Source organism: Saimiri boliviensis, chromosome 9 (assembly GCF_048565385.1).
Source record: "Saimiri boliviensis isolate mSaiBol1 chromosome 9, mSaiBol1.pri, whole genome shotgun sequence".
NCBI classification, from domain to species: Eukaryota; Metazoa; Chordata; class Mammalia; order Primates; family Cebidae; genus Saimiri; species Saimiri boliviensis.
This window is the reverse complement of record NC_133457.1, coordinates 115,060,041-115,072,897: the sequence shown is the minus strand read 5'-3', so window position 1 is coordinate 115,072,897 and position 12,857 is coordinate 115,060,041. Positions and strand designations below refer to the sequence as shown.

General features: G+C 48.4%; 1 protein-coding gene across 2 annotated transcripts in view; it reads left to right on the top strand.

The window, feature by feature from the left end:
* Positions 1-12,857, top strand: part of ATP9A (ATPase phospholipid transporting 9A (putative)) — a 168,654-nt gene that overhangs the window by 152,611 nt on the left and 3,186 nt on the right. For both annotated transcript variants that reach the window (XM_039479637.2, XM_074406664.1), the window contains exons 24-27: positions 3,394-3,458; positions 4,999-5,107; positions 6,009-6,066; positions 8,801-9,004. In XM_039479637.2, coding sequence (XP_039335571.1) covers positions 3,394-3,458; positions 4,999-5,107; positions 6,009-6,066; positions 8,801-9,004 — 436 coding nt within the window. The remainder of the gene's footprint in view (positions 1-3,393; positions 3,459-4,998; positions 5,108-6,008; positions 6,067-8,800; positions 9,005-12,857) is intronic.

Genomic DNA, 12,857 nt, shown 5'->3' with positions numbered 1-12,857 from the left:
GTCACCCCCCACCTCACCAGTTTAAACCCCCTACCTGGCTACATGCCAGCTGATAGACCTTGAGCGGGTCCCTGAACGTCCTGGCGCTCAAGATTCCTTCCCTGTGAAGGGGTGCTGGTCATTCCTGCCGTGTGGTGTGGATGTGTGTGTGTTAGCAGTGGTGACGTCCAGAGCCTGGCCTGGGGCAAGTGGAGTGTACATGAGTTATTTTAATTGTGGGTGAGTTGTTATTTAATTGTGGGTGAGTTGGTCTGCTGGAGTGAAAGACGCAGAGTAAAGTGTTAAATGACTCTTCAAGCCCCGATTTTTCACAGGCAGAGGTTAGGGCCATCAGGGGACAACCACAGAAGAAGAACTGCCTTTGCCTGTGTGCTTCCTGTACGCGAGGCATCGGGCCGAGTGTTCACAATGCAGTGTCTCACATAAGTCTCGGAATAGCCTGAGCCCATTTTACAGTTGGGGAGACTGAGACTGAGTATGGATGAGAATCTGCGGTGTCCTGCAGGGATTCAGTAAGCTCAGGCAGGTAGACCTCAAAGCCTGCAGTCGCAATCTGAATATCCTTCTCAATGCACTTGTCATGGAGGGCCTGGGACCACGTGCAGTTGCAGGGGTCAGCGTGACACCTGGGACTGAGGTTACCTGGGCATCACGGTCCTGTCACCTAGCAGAGCCCAGTGGGGACCTGAGTTTAGTTATCATGATCCTGAATACCCTTGGAAGTTAACATCTTGCTCCCATCTTGCTTTTTCATGAAAAGATTCTAGAGTATATATTTTCCCACCTTCTCTCCCACAAACCCCTCCAAAATCTGTCATCACAGGCCAGGCGCAGTGGCTCTTGCTTGTAATCCCAACACTTTGGGTGGCCGAGGCAGGTGGATCACTGCAGGCTAGGAGTTTACCAGTCTGGTCAACATGGTGAAAACCTGTCTCTACTGAAAATACAAAAATTAGCTGGAGGTGGTGGCACACACCTATAATCCCAGCTACTTGGGAGGCTAAGAAATTCACTTGAACCTGGGAAGTGGAGGCTGCAGTGAGCTGAGATTGTGCCACTGCCCTCCAGCCTGGGCAACAGAGTGAGACTCCATCTCAAAAACAACAGCAGTAGCAACAACAAAATTTGTCATCAGGCTGTAGCAATTAAGTGTGGAGTAGAAAGGAGGCCGAAGGAGGGAAAGAAAACATTTTTGGTGTTGAAAAGCTATTGATTGATCTTTGGTTTTGGGCATTGAGATGAAAATGCTCCCAGTTGAGTGGTGAGAACATAAGCATAGTAAATCCTGGAACTCAACGTCTCCTTCTGACCACACACTAAGGATCTGTGAGAATGGGAGCAAATAACTTTCCTACTCCAGGCCTCCGTCTTCCCACCTGGAAAACAGGGATGATGAGATCGTCCTTGCCCTCAGACGGGGCCACTGTACAAAACAGAGAGGTTTGTAAGTCAGCAGTGCTGAGGCGTCCTTAATGTGATTAGCAGAAGTGAAACAAGGGAATATGTAAACATCAGCTAGTATTTTAATTTGTGAGAACGTGTAATCATATGTGAAAGGTGGGCCTCCTTGCACAGTGGTGCTGCTTTGGGTACATGTGAACTGACCATCCGCTGGCTTTACCCTGGTTTTTTTGGTGGGCGATTTTGTGTTTTAAATACTTGTTGCATTTATGAGTAGAGGAGCCTTAAAGTGACTTTCATCAAAATGATCTAAACCCAAATGGCTGCTGTGGTTCACCAGACCACATCTGTACTTGAATTTCTGTTAACTCACCAATTGAACTGGATAATGCTGTGGTTTGAATCACTAGGGGAGTGATCAGCTCATCCGTGGGTACATACACAAAAGCCGGCCGGGATGAGCTGACTTCTTCACAAACTGGATGTTACCGCTCACATCGATGTAGAAAAGAATTCCAGGATGAGGCATTGCTCTTTGTGTTCGAGAAAATGCCTTGAACCCGTGTCCACTGTGCTGAAAATGGCCAAGAACAAGTCCCAGTTAGAATTGCCCCTGGACACTGGTCAGAGAACACGGTTTTAATTTTTTCCAAAATGCTCTTGTTGAGATGAAGGCTTTATGGCTAGGATGACTCTTTTAGAGGAAGGGGCTCCTGATAATTGGTTTGCAAAATAAACACCAGTTTCTTGACATTTTTACAACCATCCTTCCTATGCAGCAGCCCAGCCTGGGTGAGATGTCACTGGAAAGGTGGCTTTCCCAGCACGGCCAGGGTCAGCCGGGGCTTCCTGTGGCCCCTTGGCACCTGCGCTCCGAGCTCTGTGTAGAGAAGGCACACGTTTCTTACATGCCTTCTCTCTGCATCCGTTGAAGATGCTCCCGGACCTAGCCCTGGTCTGATGCTCTCTCTAGTTACTAGGGTATCTCTGCCTTGCTTTCAGTGTTTAGATTTTTAAAAGCTTTCTGGCAGTGTTTGTCTCTGGCCTTCCTTCAGCTTTATGTGAGTAGAAATCAGCCTGGAGACCATGTTCCCTCTGTTAGCCCATAGAGGTCCAGAGAAGGAGCTAACAGAGCTTCAAGCCTGACTGGATCTCCCCTGCCTATTCATTATTACCAGCAGCTAATATTTTCCAAAGCAGGAAGCAGACATTTCCGTGAGGGTTTGTAAATATCTTCATTGCTTTTGTCTAATTGCAAAAGTAATCTGTCATGTGCTCTTTTCTAAAATTTCCCCAAATACCGAAACATGTAAGAAGTAAAGCCTTCTCTGCCATCCCAGCCCCCGTAGACACTTGGGAGGCTCTTTTTCCATAAGGGTTTTCATGCCTCCGGCAGCGTGCGTGCTTACAGAGGCGGGGATTCAGAGCTGGTTAGAAGTGTGGGCTCTGGGGCTACAGCTGGGTTTTTACTTGCTCAGTCTCCCGTTCTGTAAAGTGTGGGTGATAGAGGACCTGGTGCTGTGGGCGGCTCTGGAGATCAGTGTGCTCATGTGCAAAGCATTCCTGGGTCATGGAACTTAATGAATATTCACAGCGGGTGGAATGGACCCTGGGGCTGTAAAATCACCCTACCCGGGAATGATTCCTGGATTTGCTGCTAATGAGCTGTGTGGGCTTGGGCAAGCCACATAACTCTCTGTGCCTCACTTTCCCCTTTGCATCATGAGGATGGTGAGAATCGGACCTACTTCATAGGGTGGTGGTGGTTGTAAGAATGGAATGAGTGAATCCATGTAAAGTACCTTACAGCAGTGCCAGCACGGGGTGAGGGCTGTGTGAGTGTCAGGTGTTATTTGTTGGGTGCGGGCCGTGTAAGTGTCAGGTGTTATTTTTTGGGTGAGGGCCGTGTGAGTGTCGGGTGTTATTCTTCGTCTGTGAACCTAAGGGCGTTGTTGCGACTTCTGCTGACATCCTCCTTTCTCCTTGGCACAGGCCGTCTTTTCCTCCGTGTTTTACTTTGCCTCCGTCCCTCTCTATCAAGGATTCCTCATCATTGGGTAAGGAAATCCTGCCAAGGGATTAATTGTGTATGAAACTTTCTTCAAATGCCGCAGCAGAGAGAAGAAACGTGGAAAAATTCCTGGATTCCCAAGTCACATTGGATTCCCAGCCCCAGCGAACACAGGCCCGGCACCATGGTTTAGAACCTTCTGGAATTACCAAGGCTTTGATCCATTAAGCCCTTCCCCAGACGGAGGAAGTGGAGGTGGATATGTATGTGGTGTGTTGTATTCTGCCACTTGAACCTGGTCGCGAGAAAAGACACCATGGTTATCGGTTGATTGAGGAGGGCCAGGTGGAAGGTTTGCAGGCTTGGTGATGTCGCTGGGGTCTTCTTCAGAGGGAAGGGGGATCTGAGACATGCCCTCCTCGCCTGAACTGAGCCCAGTAGAAGTCCCATCCTTGGAGTTCCAAGGAGGGCCAGAGGCCACTGCCTCAGGGAAGTGCGAGTAACAGAGCTTGCCTGCTGTGCCTCGGTGACAGAGATGGTGTCACTTGGGCCTTTGCTGCTCGCAGACCCACCCCACTTCCTGACCTGGAACTTTATGATGGTCCTCTGACGTTTTCAGACAATGTGCTCAGTCTTTGAATCACCCAGGTGGGTGGAGTTTGGTTACCAAGTGCCCTAGATGCAGACCCATGCAGCTGAGGCCACGTGTGGTCATGAGGCGGCGGCGCAGCAAGGCCGCTGCGCTCCGGAGAGGCTCGCAGAGGCCACTTTCCTTCTTACTGCGTTTGGCCGATGACTTGAGCTTGAGCGGAAGCACTGGAATTCTGCCCGCTTCTAGCTGGAAAAGCAGACTGTCCTTTGTTGGGGTCTGGAAGAGTCAAAGAACATGACAATATAGTCAGGGGTTCCCTGAGCTCTGCTGCATGCGACCTTCCATGGCATGACCCCATCTTCCCCATGAGTCCTTATGTCCTCTCACATCACCGTCAGCCCCAGCCACACTGGCCTTTGGGCTCCTCTTCAGACATGACAGCCGCCTGCTGCCTCAGGGCCTTTGCACTGCCTCTTCCTTCTGCCGGGAATGCTCTTCCTCCTGGGATTGGCTTGGCGGCCCCTTACGTCTTTTGAGTGTTCACTCAAATGTTCTGTTCCTTAGTCTCTAAAATTGTGCTGTTATCCCCTACACACACACACACACACGTACGCACACATACATACGCACGCACACACACACATGCACACATACACGCACACACACGCATGCACACACACATACATGCGTGCACAGACACACACACACCTTATTTCTTCTGCGCCATTATATTTCTCTATCAGCGCTTACCTCTAACACACATAGAGTTTACCGAATTTATTTGTTTATTGACTCACTGACTAGGACAAAAGCCCTTGAGGGCAGACATTTTTGTCCATTTTTCCTCTTGGGTTTCAGCCAGCCCTGGAGCGTAATAGACCGGCAGTAAAGAGTTGTCTGAGACATGGATGGGACTTGGGCGCCGGAGGTTGGCATAGCACAGAGCTCCTCACCCCGTCGGCCAGGTCTTACCCATGGCGGCTTTCTCTCCCAGGTACTCCACCATTTACACCATGTTTCCCGTGTTTTCTCTGGTCCTGGACAAAGATGTCAAGTCGGAAGTTGCCATGCTGTATCCTGAGCTCTACAAGGATCTTCTCAAGGTGCCGTGGGCTTCCCAGTGCCTCCTCCTTTCCTATCTCTTCCTCCCCTCCCTCCCTGCTTTTTTTTCTTAATTTATTTCACACAGACCCTCCATTTCTGATTTGAGCACACTTGAACTGGTAGCTTTCTTACTTTTGGGGGGAAGGGGTGGGAGTTTGCATTTTTTCTTAAAACAGTAATATATGCACTGTTAGAACTTGAAAGAGTACAGTAATAGATAAACTGAGAACAAGCCAACTCACGACTTTGAAAAAGCCCCTGACAGTTCCACTTTGCAGCTGCAACCTATGTTTGCTCCCAGAGATGCTCCTGTGTCTACTTCCAAAAAGTGTGTGTGGTGGCATGGTCACCGGCATCTTATAATTTTGTCTTCAAGGGTTTTTTACCCAAGGGAAGATTTATTCCCATTTAATGTCAATTCTTTTTTTTTTTTTTTTTTTTTGGATACTGAGTCTCTGTCACCCAGGCTGGAGTGCTGTGGCTTGATCTCGGCTCACTGCAACCTCCATCTCCCGGGTTCAAGCGATTCCCCTGATTGAGCCTCCTGAGTAACTGGGACTATAGGCATGCACCACCATGCCTGGCTAATTTTTGTATTTTTAGTAGAGAGGAGGCTTCACCATGTTGAGCAGGCTGGTCTCGAACTCCTGACCTCAATTGATCCACCTGCCTCAGCCTCCCAAAGTGCTGGGATTATATATGTGAGCCACCACACCTGGCCAATTCTTTTTTTAAAGAAATAATTTCTCTAATGTGTTCAGATGTTGTGCTAGCCACTTTCTTGACGAAGACAGATGGGTTGCCTTAGCTGGTTAGCGGAAGAGTAACGTGAACGCTGATGGCATGCTGCTCGAGTCCTCCTCCAGGAAACCTGCTCTAATCTTTCTGTTTCTCATTTAGGGACGGCCATTGTCCTACAAGACATTCTTAATATGGGTTTTGATTAGCATCTATCAAGGTAAGAATCAGTGGAGACACCTGTTTGCCTTGTGCTCTGGTGCTGACTCAGGAGTGTCCCTTTCTAGCCTGTAGAACAAGAAAAGAAGAAAGTGGAATCTGAAATAGCAGGAAGGAGGGTGACAGAGTGACTCGGGAGACCCTGCTCACTCTGTTATAAGGACTTAAACGTCAGACGCATGCAGTGGTGCTGCCTGAGCGTTGAGGTGGTGAAGCCACAGGAAGGCAGCGGATCATAATCAAAACCTGCGGAGCTGCTCCGCCCACGTGACGAAACGTGGTTGTTTTCCGGGGTGTTCTGATACCTTTTCGGAAAGTCAAGTCAAGTCATAGTTTTGGAAAAACATGTTTACTTTAGCGGCCTCCAGAGAGGTCTCTCAGACTGTAGAGGCATTGAAATGCAAGAAGAAAAGAGCAAAACTTTGATTTGTAATTACTTTTCTAACTCTTTTAATGTATATATTGTATATTAATATATATATTTATATATTTATATGTTATATATATATATATTTGAGACAGAGGGCAAAGCCACTGTGCCTAGAATCCTTTTTTTGAGATGGAGTTTTGCTCTTGTTGCCCAGGCTGGAGCGTAGTGGTGCCATCTCAGCTCACTACAACCTCCACCTCCTGGGTTCAAGCGATTCTCCTGCCTCAGCCTCCCAATTAGCTGGGATTATCGATGCTCACCACCACGCCTGGCTAATTTTTGTATTATTTTTAGCAGAGATGGGGTTTCACCACATTGGCCAGGCTGGTCTTGAACTCCTGACTTCAGGTGATCTGCCCACCTCAGCCTTCCAAAGTGCTGGGATTACAGGCGTGAGCCACTGCGCCTGGCTATAGTATTTCTATTTTTATGTATGTTTTGTAATGCACGTAATAGGTTTCATATACATATATATGTATACTGTATAATATATGCATTATATATATTTTATATATTATATGTATAACATATAATATATGCATTATATATAATATAGAATACGTATATATGTAGAAACAGAGTGAGACCCTAGGGGGCAGAGGATCTCGCTCTGTTGCCCAGGCTGGAGTGCAGTGTAGCAATCGCAGTTCTCCATAGCTTTGACCTCCCCAGGCTCAGGTGATCCTCCCACTTTAGCCTTCTGAGTCTAGGACTAGAGGTGCATACCATCCCCAAATCAGTTCCAAGTCAGTTCATTTCTTCCCAATTGATTGTGAGCCACGAGTCCCTGACGGGCCAGCAAGATGCCCCTGTGCTGTGCTGTGGGCCCCATCGGATGCTGCCACAGGCTTTAGTTTCTGTCTAGAAACCTGTTTCTAGTTCAGCATCATAAACCTGGGACTACGGGTGTCCACCACAACACCCGGCTAATTTTTGTACTTTTTATAGAGATGAGGTCTTGCCATGTTGCCCAGGCTGATCTTGAACTCCTGGACTCAAACAATTCTCTTGCCTCAGCCTTGCAAAGTGTTGGGATAACAGGCATGAGCTACTGTGCCCAGAACCCTCTTTTTGAGTATTTCCATTTCTATGTATGTTTTATGGTGCATATAATATATTTTGAAATGACCCTGATGTCTCTATACATCCGGACAGGTACACGTTTAACTTTACAAATAAACATGTGTCTTTGGGGTTTATTATTTTAAAAAATAAATTTAATGTTCATGTCACCTGTTGGGATTTATTTTTTATTATTTTTTGAGACAAAGTCTTGCTCTGTCACCCAGGCTGGAGTGCAGTGGCATGATCTTGGCTCACTGTAACTTCCGTTTCCTGGCTTCAAGCAATTCTTGTGCCTCAGCCTCCCGAGTAGCTGGGACTGCAGGCATGTGCTTCTACACTTGGCTAATTTTTGTATTTTTAGTAGAAATGGGGTTTTGCCATGATGGCCAGCCTGGTCTTGAACTCCTGGCCTCAAGTGGTCCTCCTGCCTCGGCCTCCCAAAGTGCCGATTACAGGTGTGAGTCACTGCATCACTTTATTTTTTATTTTTATTTTTACTTTTTTTTTTTAGACAGGATCTTATTTTGCAGGCAGTGCTGCAATCTCAGCTCACTGCAACCAGTACTTCTCAGGCTCAAGTGATCCTCTCACCTCAGCGTCCTGAGTAGCTGGGAGTACAGGCGCATACCACCACACCTGGCTAATTTTTGCATTTTTTGTTTAGATGGGATTTCACTGTGTTGCCCAAGCTGTTCTCGAACTCCTGAGCTCAAGCGATCCTCCCACCTTGGCCTTCCAAAGTGCTGGGATTCCAGGCGTGAGCCATCATGCCTGGCTGTGGCTTCATCATTTTAAATATTACATTTAAGTTTCTATTTCTTTCATCAACTCTAGAGAGTTACTCTTTCCCTCCCTGCCTGGCTTTTTTTTTTTTTTAAACAAATGAATTCTTCTTTATTCAGAGTCCATACAAATACAGGTACTTTCAAAAGTGCAATGTTACTGGAGACATGAATTAACAGAGAACAAGTACTGCCCACATTCTTCATAGGATGACGGGTGTTATCCAAGCCATGTGTTTTTCTTACTCTGTAATTATAGATTATTTATCCTACAAGGTCAAAGAGGAAAATCGGAAAAGTTGGGTTCAGACCTCCATGCAGCACCAGTCATTAACCTCCTGTAACAAGTGATACCTTTTATGTCTAAATGAAAACGGTGCCAAGGGGCCGCGTGTGAGTGAGCAGGGTGAGGCTTTTGCAGGGAGGGCGAGGGTAACAGCCTTCTCTGGCGTTTGCAGGGAGCACCATCATGTACGGGGCGCTGCTGCTGTTTGAGTCGGAGTTCGTGCACATCGTGGCCATCTCCTTCACCTCGCTGATCCTCACCGAGCTGCTTATGGTGGCGCTGACCATCCAGACCTGGCACTGGCTCATGACAGTGGCCGAGCTGCTCAGCCTGGCCTGCTACATCGCCTCCCTGGTGTTCTTACATGAGTTCATTGGTAAGACCCCCGAATGCTTAAACCCTGTCTGTCACTCCCAATGAATCGGGCCCAGAGGTCTTGCTGCCCTGTGAGGGAAGGGGTCTGCCACAGCGCTCCGGCCGGGGCTATGCCTCCAGCAGTCCCTTCCCGCTCAGCTGTCTGCGTTTTCTCACTGGTGTTCCCTAGAGACAGGCAGTAGTTGTGCTTCAGGGTGTGAAATTGAGGACAGAGGGCAGGATTGCGTTCGAGTGTTTTCTTTTTTTTTTTTTTTTTTTTTTGTGAGACAAGAGTCTTGCTCTTGTCACCCAGGCTGGAGTGCAGTGATGTGATCTTGGCTCACTGCAATCTCTGCCTCCCGGGTTCAAAAGATTCTCCTGCCTCAGCCTCCCGAGTAGCTGGGACTACAGGCACCACGTCCAGCCATGTTTTTCTTTTTTAAATCACACAGAGCTAACTAGATTAGAAAGGGAATCCATTGGCCGGGCGCGGTGGCTCACACCTGTAATCCCTGCACTTTGGGAGGCTGAGGCGGGTGAATCACCTGAGGTTGGAAGTTTGAGACCAGGCTGGCTAACATGGAGATACCCCATCTCTACTAAAAATACAAAAATTAGACAGGCGCGGTGGCTCACATCTGTAATCTCAGTTACTTGGGAGGCTGAGGTAGGACAATCACTTGAACTCAGGAGGTAGAGGTTGCAGTGAGCCGAGATCGTGCCACTGCACTCGAGCCTGGGTGACAGAGCAAGACTCTGTCTCAAAAAAAAAAAAAAAGTCCGTTTAACTCGGCAGGTAGGAGTTGCTGGGTTTCTCCACGGGGTCGCTGCTGTACGGGGCCCCAGCTGAGCTGGGGAAAAATTGAGCATCCAGGTCTCACTTTCATGTAAATGACAATCCAGCAGGCTTCCTCAAATCCAAGAAAATCTGAGGACATAGCAGTATCCTCTTAGCTGATGATTTTTCAGACTTTTTTTTTTTTTTTTTTTGAGACAGAGTCTCGCTCTGTCGCCTTTTTGGGGCCACAAAACTTTGTTGTTCCCAGGAAATCTTGGTCTGAAGTCCAATCTGTGATATTGGTAACGGGGCCTTGTGATGGCATAGTGGCAGTGCTGGAGGTGCCCAGACCTTGCCGTGCGGACCTGCCTTGCTGCTGTGTCAATTCCATAGACCTGGGAGCACCTGCCGCGTCCAGGATTATGGTGGCAGATGAGGTGGACAGGCTCGCCGTGGAGCTGCCCTTCTTGTTGGGAACACATGTAAACACACACATAAGTGAGTCTGTGAGCACAGGAGTGTCAGATGTGATCAAGGTTACCAAGAGAGAGACACGGGGTGAGGCGCTAGAGACCCAGGCACACCCCACATAAAAAACGTTATGGAGGCTGGGCGTGGTGGCTCATGCCTGTAATCCCAGCACTTTGGGAGGCCTAGGTGGGCGGATCACGAGGTCAGGAGTTTGAGACCAGCCTGGCCAACATGGTGAAACCCTGTCTCTACTAAAAATACAAAAAATCAGCTGGGCGTGGTGGCATGTGCCTGTGATCCCAGCTATCGGGAGGCTAGGGTAGGAGAATTGCTTGAACCTGAGAGGTGGAGGTTGCAGTGAGCCAAGATTACATCATTACACTCCAGCCTGGGCAACAGAATAAGACTCCGTTTCGAAAAAAAAAAAAAAAAAAAAAACTTAAAATGTCATGAATATTTAGAGCTGGGAGAGAGCTGGCTGTGTCCGAAGCCGGGAGGGCTGACCCTCCCATCTCGGTCGTGATCCCAGGTACTCTTGTGCTCATGCAGCGTCAGCCATGTCTCCAGATGGGCAAGCCTGGCTTCACCACTCTTCCATGCTGACCCCTCACTTGCTTTGCCAAGTCAGTTCATTTCTTCCCAATTGGTTGAGACACAAGTCCCTGCAGGGCCACCAAGATGACCCCGTGCTGTGCTATGGACCCCATTGGGTCCTGACACGGGCTTTAATTCCTGCCTAGAAACCTGTTTCTAGTTCAGCATCGTAAACGTGCAACATGGGCACAGCTCAGATGGCCCAGCGTTTTCTGGGCTGTGCTGTGGATAGATTGGTGAGCTCTAGTCTTGGTTTCCCCAGCACAGGGCACACTCAAGCTGCAATGGCTTTGGAACCTTGGGTCCAGGGGTCATCCTGAAAGTCTAGCTGTGCAGCAGGTAGCCCTCTTCACACCTCTTTTCGGTAGAAGCATTTAAGTTTCTGTCTGTGTTATTTAAACAAAAAACCCGCAGAGTGATATTTTTTCCTTTTATCAGCTGAGGAAGCAGAGCCCGGCGGCTGCTTCTCTGCTAATAAGCTCATCTGTGGTCAGGATTGCAGATAGATTCTCTCTGGGGGAAGCTTTCAGTTATGACAACCCCCTCATGCCCCTTCCTCTATGGGAAGCCCGCCTGGGCCAGGGGCTGTCTAGCAATAGCCCATCCCACTCCTTTGTCCCAGGCCTTATCAGTGGGGGTCATGTGCCCCCACTACCTGGGGAACAAACACTGGTCTTCGGTGGGTGTCAACAAACCCTAATCCTATATGTCTCCTAAAGGAGATGTATATACAGTATAACGAACAGATATACAGTGCACCTGTGACGTTAACATTTCTTGGAGGTGGTCCATTAGGGGAAGAAAAGTCTAGGCCGGGTGCGGTGGCTCACGCCTGTAATCCCAGCACTTTGGGAGGCCGAGGTGGATCACGAGGTCAGGAGAACGAGACCATCCTGGCTAACACAGTGAAACTCCGTCTCTACTAAAAATACAAAAATTAGACAGGCGTGGTGGCACGTGCCTGTAATCCTGGTTACTCGGGAGGCTGAGGCAGGAGAATCACTTGAACCTAGGAGGCAGAGGTTGCAGTGAGCCGAGATTGTGCCAGTGCATTCCAGCCTGGGTGACAGAGTGAGACTCTGTCTCAAAAAAACAAAACAAAACAAAAAGAAGAGAAGTCTAAAAAGAGTCTAAAAAGGTTTCTTAAGGGGCAATAACAAGAAAAAGCAGAGAAACTCGACCCTAGAAGTGTCTTTGATCATGGCTCCTTTGCCAGCTTCCAAAGCTCCTTAGGAAGGTTTTAGTAAACTTAAAACAAACAGCCCCATGAAAAGTAGTTTTAAAACAGTTTCATGGTGGCATCACCAGTTTCTAGAAAGGATTTGTGAGCACCTATGTGCTCTAGGAACTAAAGGACCATCCTTGTGAAAAGTGGAGTTTGAAGCAGTTTCACCCTTGCCACTAGTCTCTAGAAAGCGTTTTGTGAGACCTACTGTGTTCTCATGGGCTTGGCCCTGAGGGGTCACAGAGATGTAGCCCCTGCTCAGGAAGCTCAGCTTGTTTTTGATGTGGACACATGACAGGGCCAGGTGAGAGGCACAGGAAAACACCAGGGTGGGCTGAGCCTTGGGCCCAGCACATAGTAGGTGCTGTCTCAGTGCCAGCTGCATTTCAGCATCCTGTGCTCAGAAAAGCGGGGAAGGGGTTGCTTCAGCTTCTGCTATATTGAAAGCCACAAACTGTCACTCCTCTCTTGAGGAAACCTCATAACCGGGTTTGCAATCCGGCAGCTGGAAAGGCAGCACCCCCGGCCCCACCTTCCATCAGAGCCCCTGAGGGTCAGCCTAAACCTGGACCTGACAAGGGTGGTCTCAGCCCACTTTGCACCATCGCCCACATTCATCTGTGGTTTTCTGTGACCATCGCTGGGTTGAAGGGAAGAAGTTGCTGAAAGCAGAAGGTGCATTTGAATGTCACTTTCCTCTTGCCACTGGCTGGGGCTTAGAAAGAAAGACTCTCCCGCTGTCAGACAACACCAAATCAAAAGCATCTAGCGAGTTTTCTTCCCCTGTAATTTTCTTTGCTTCTTTTC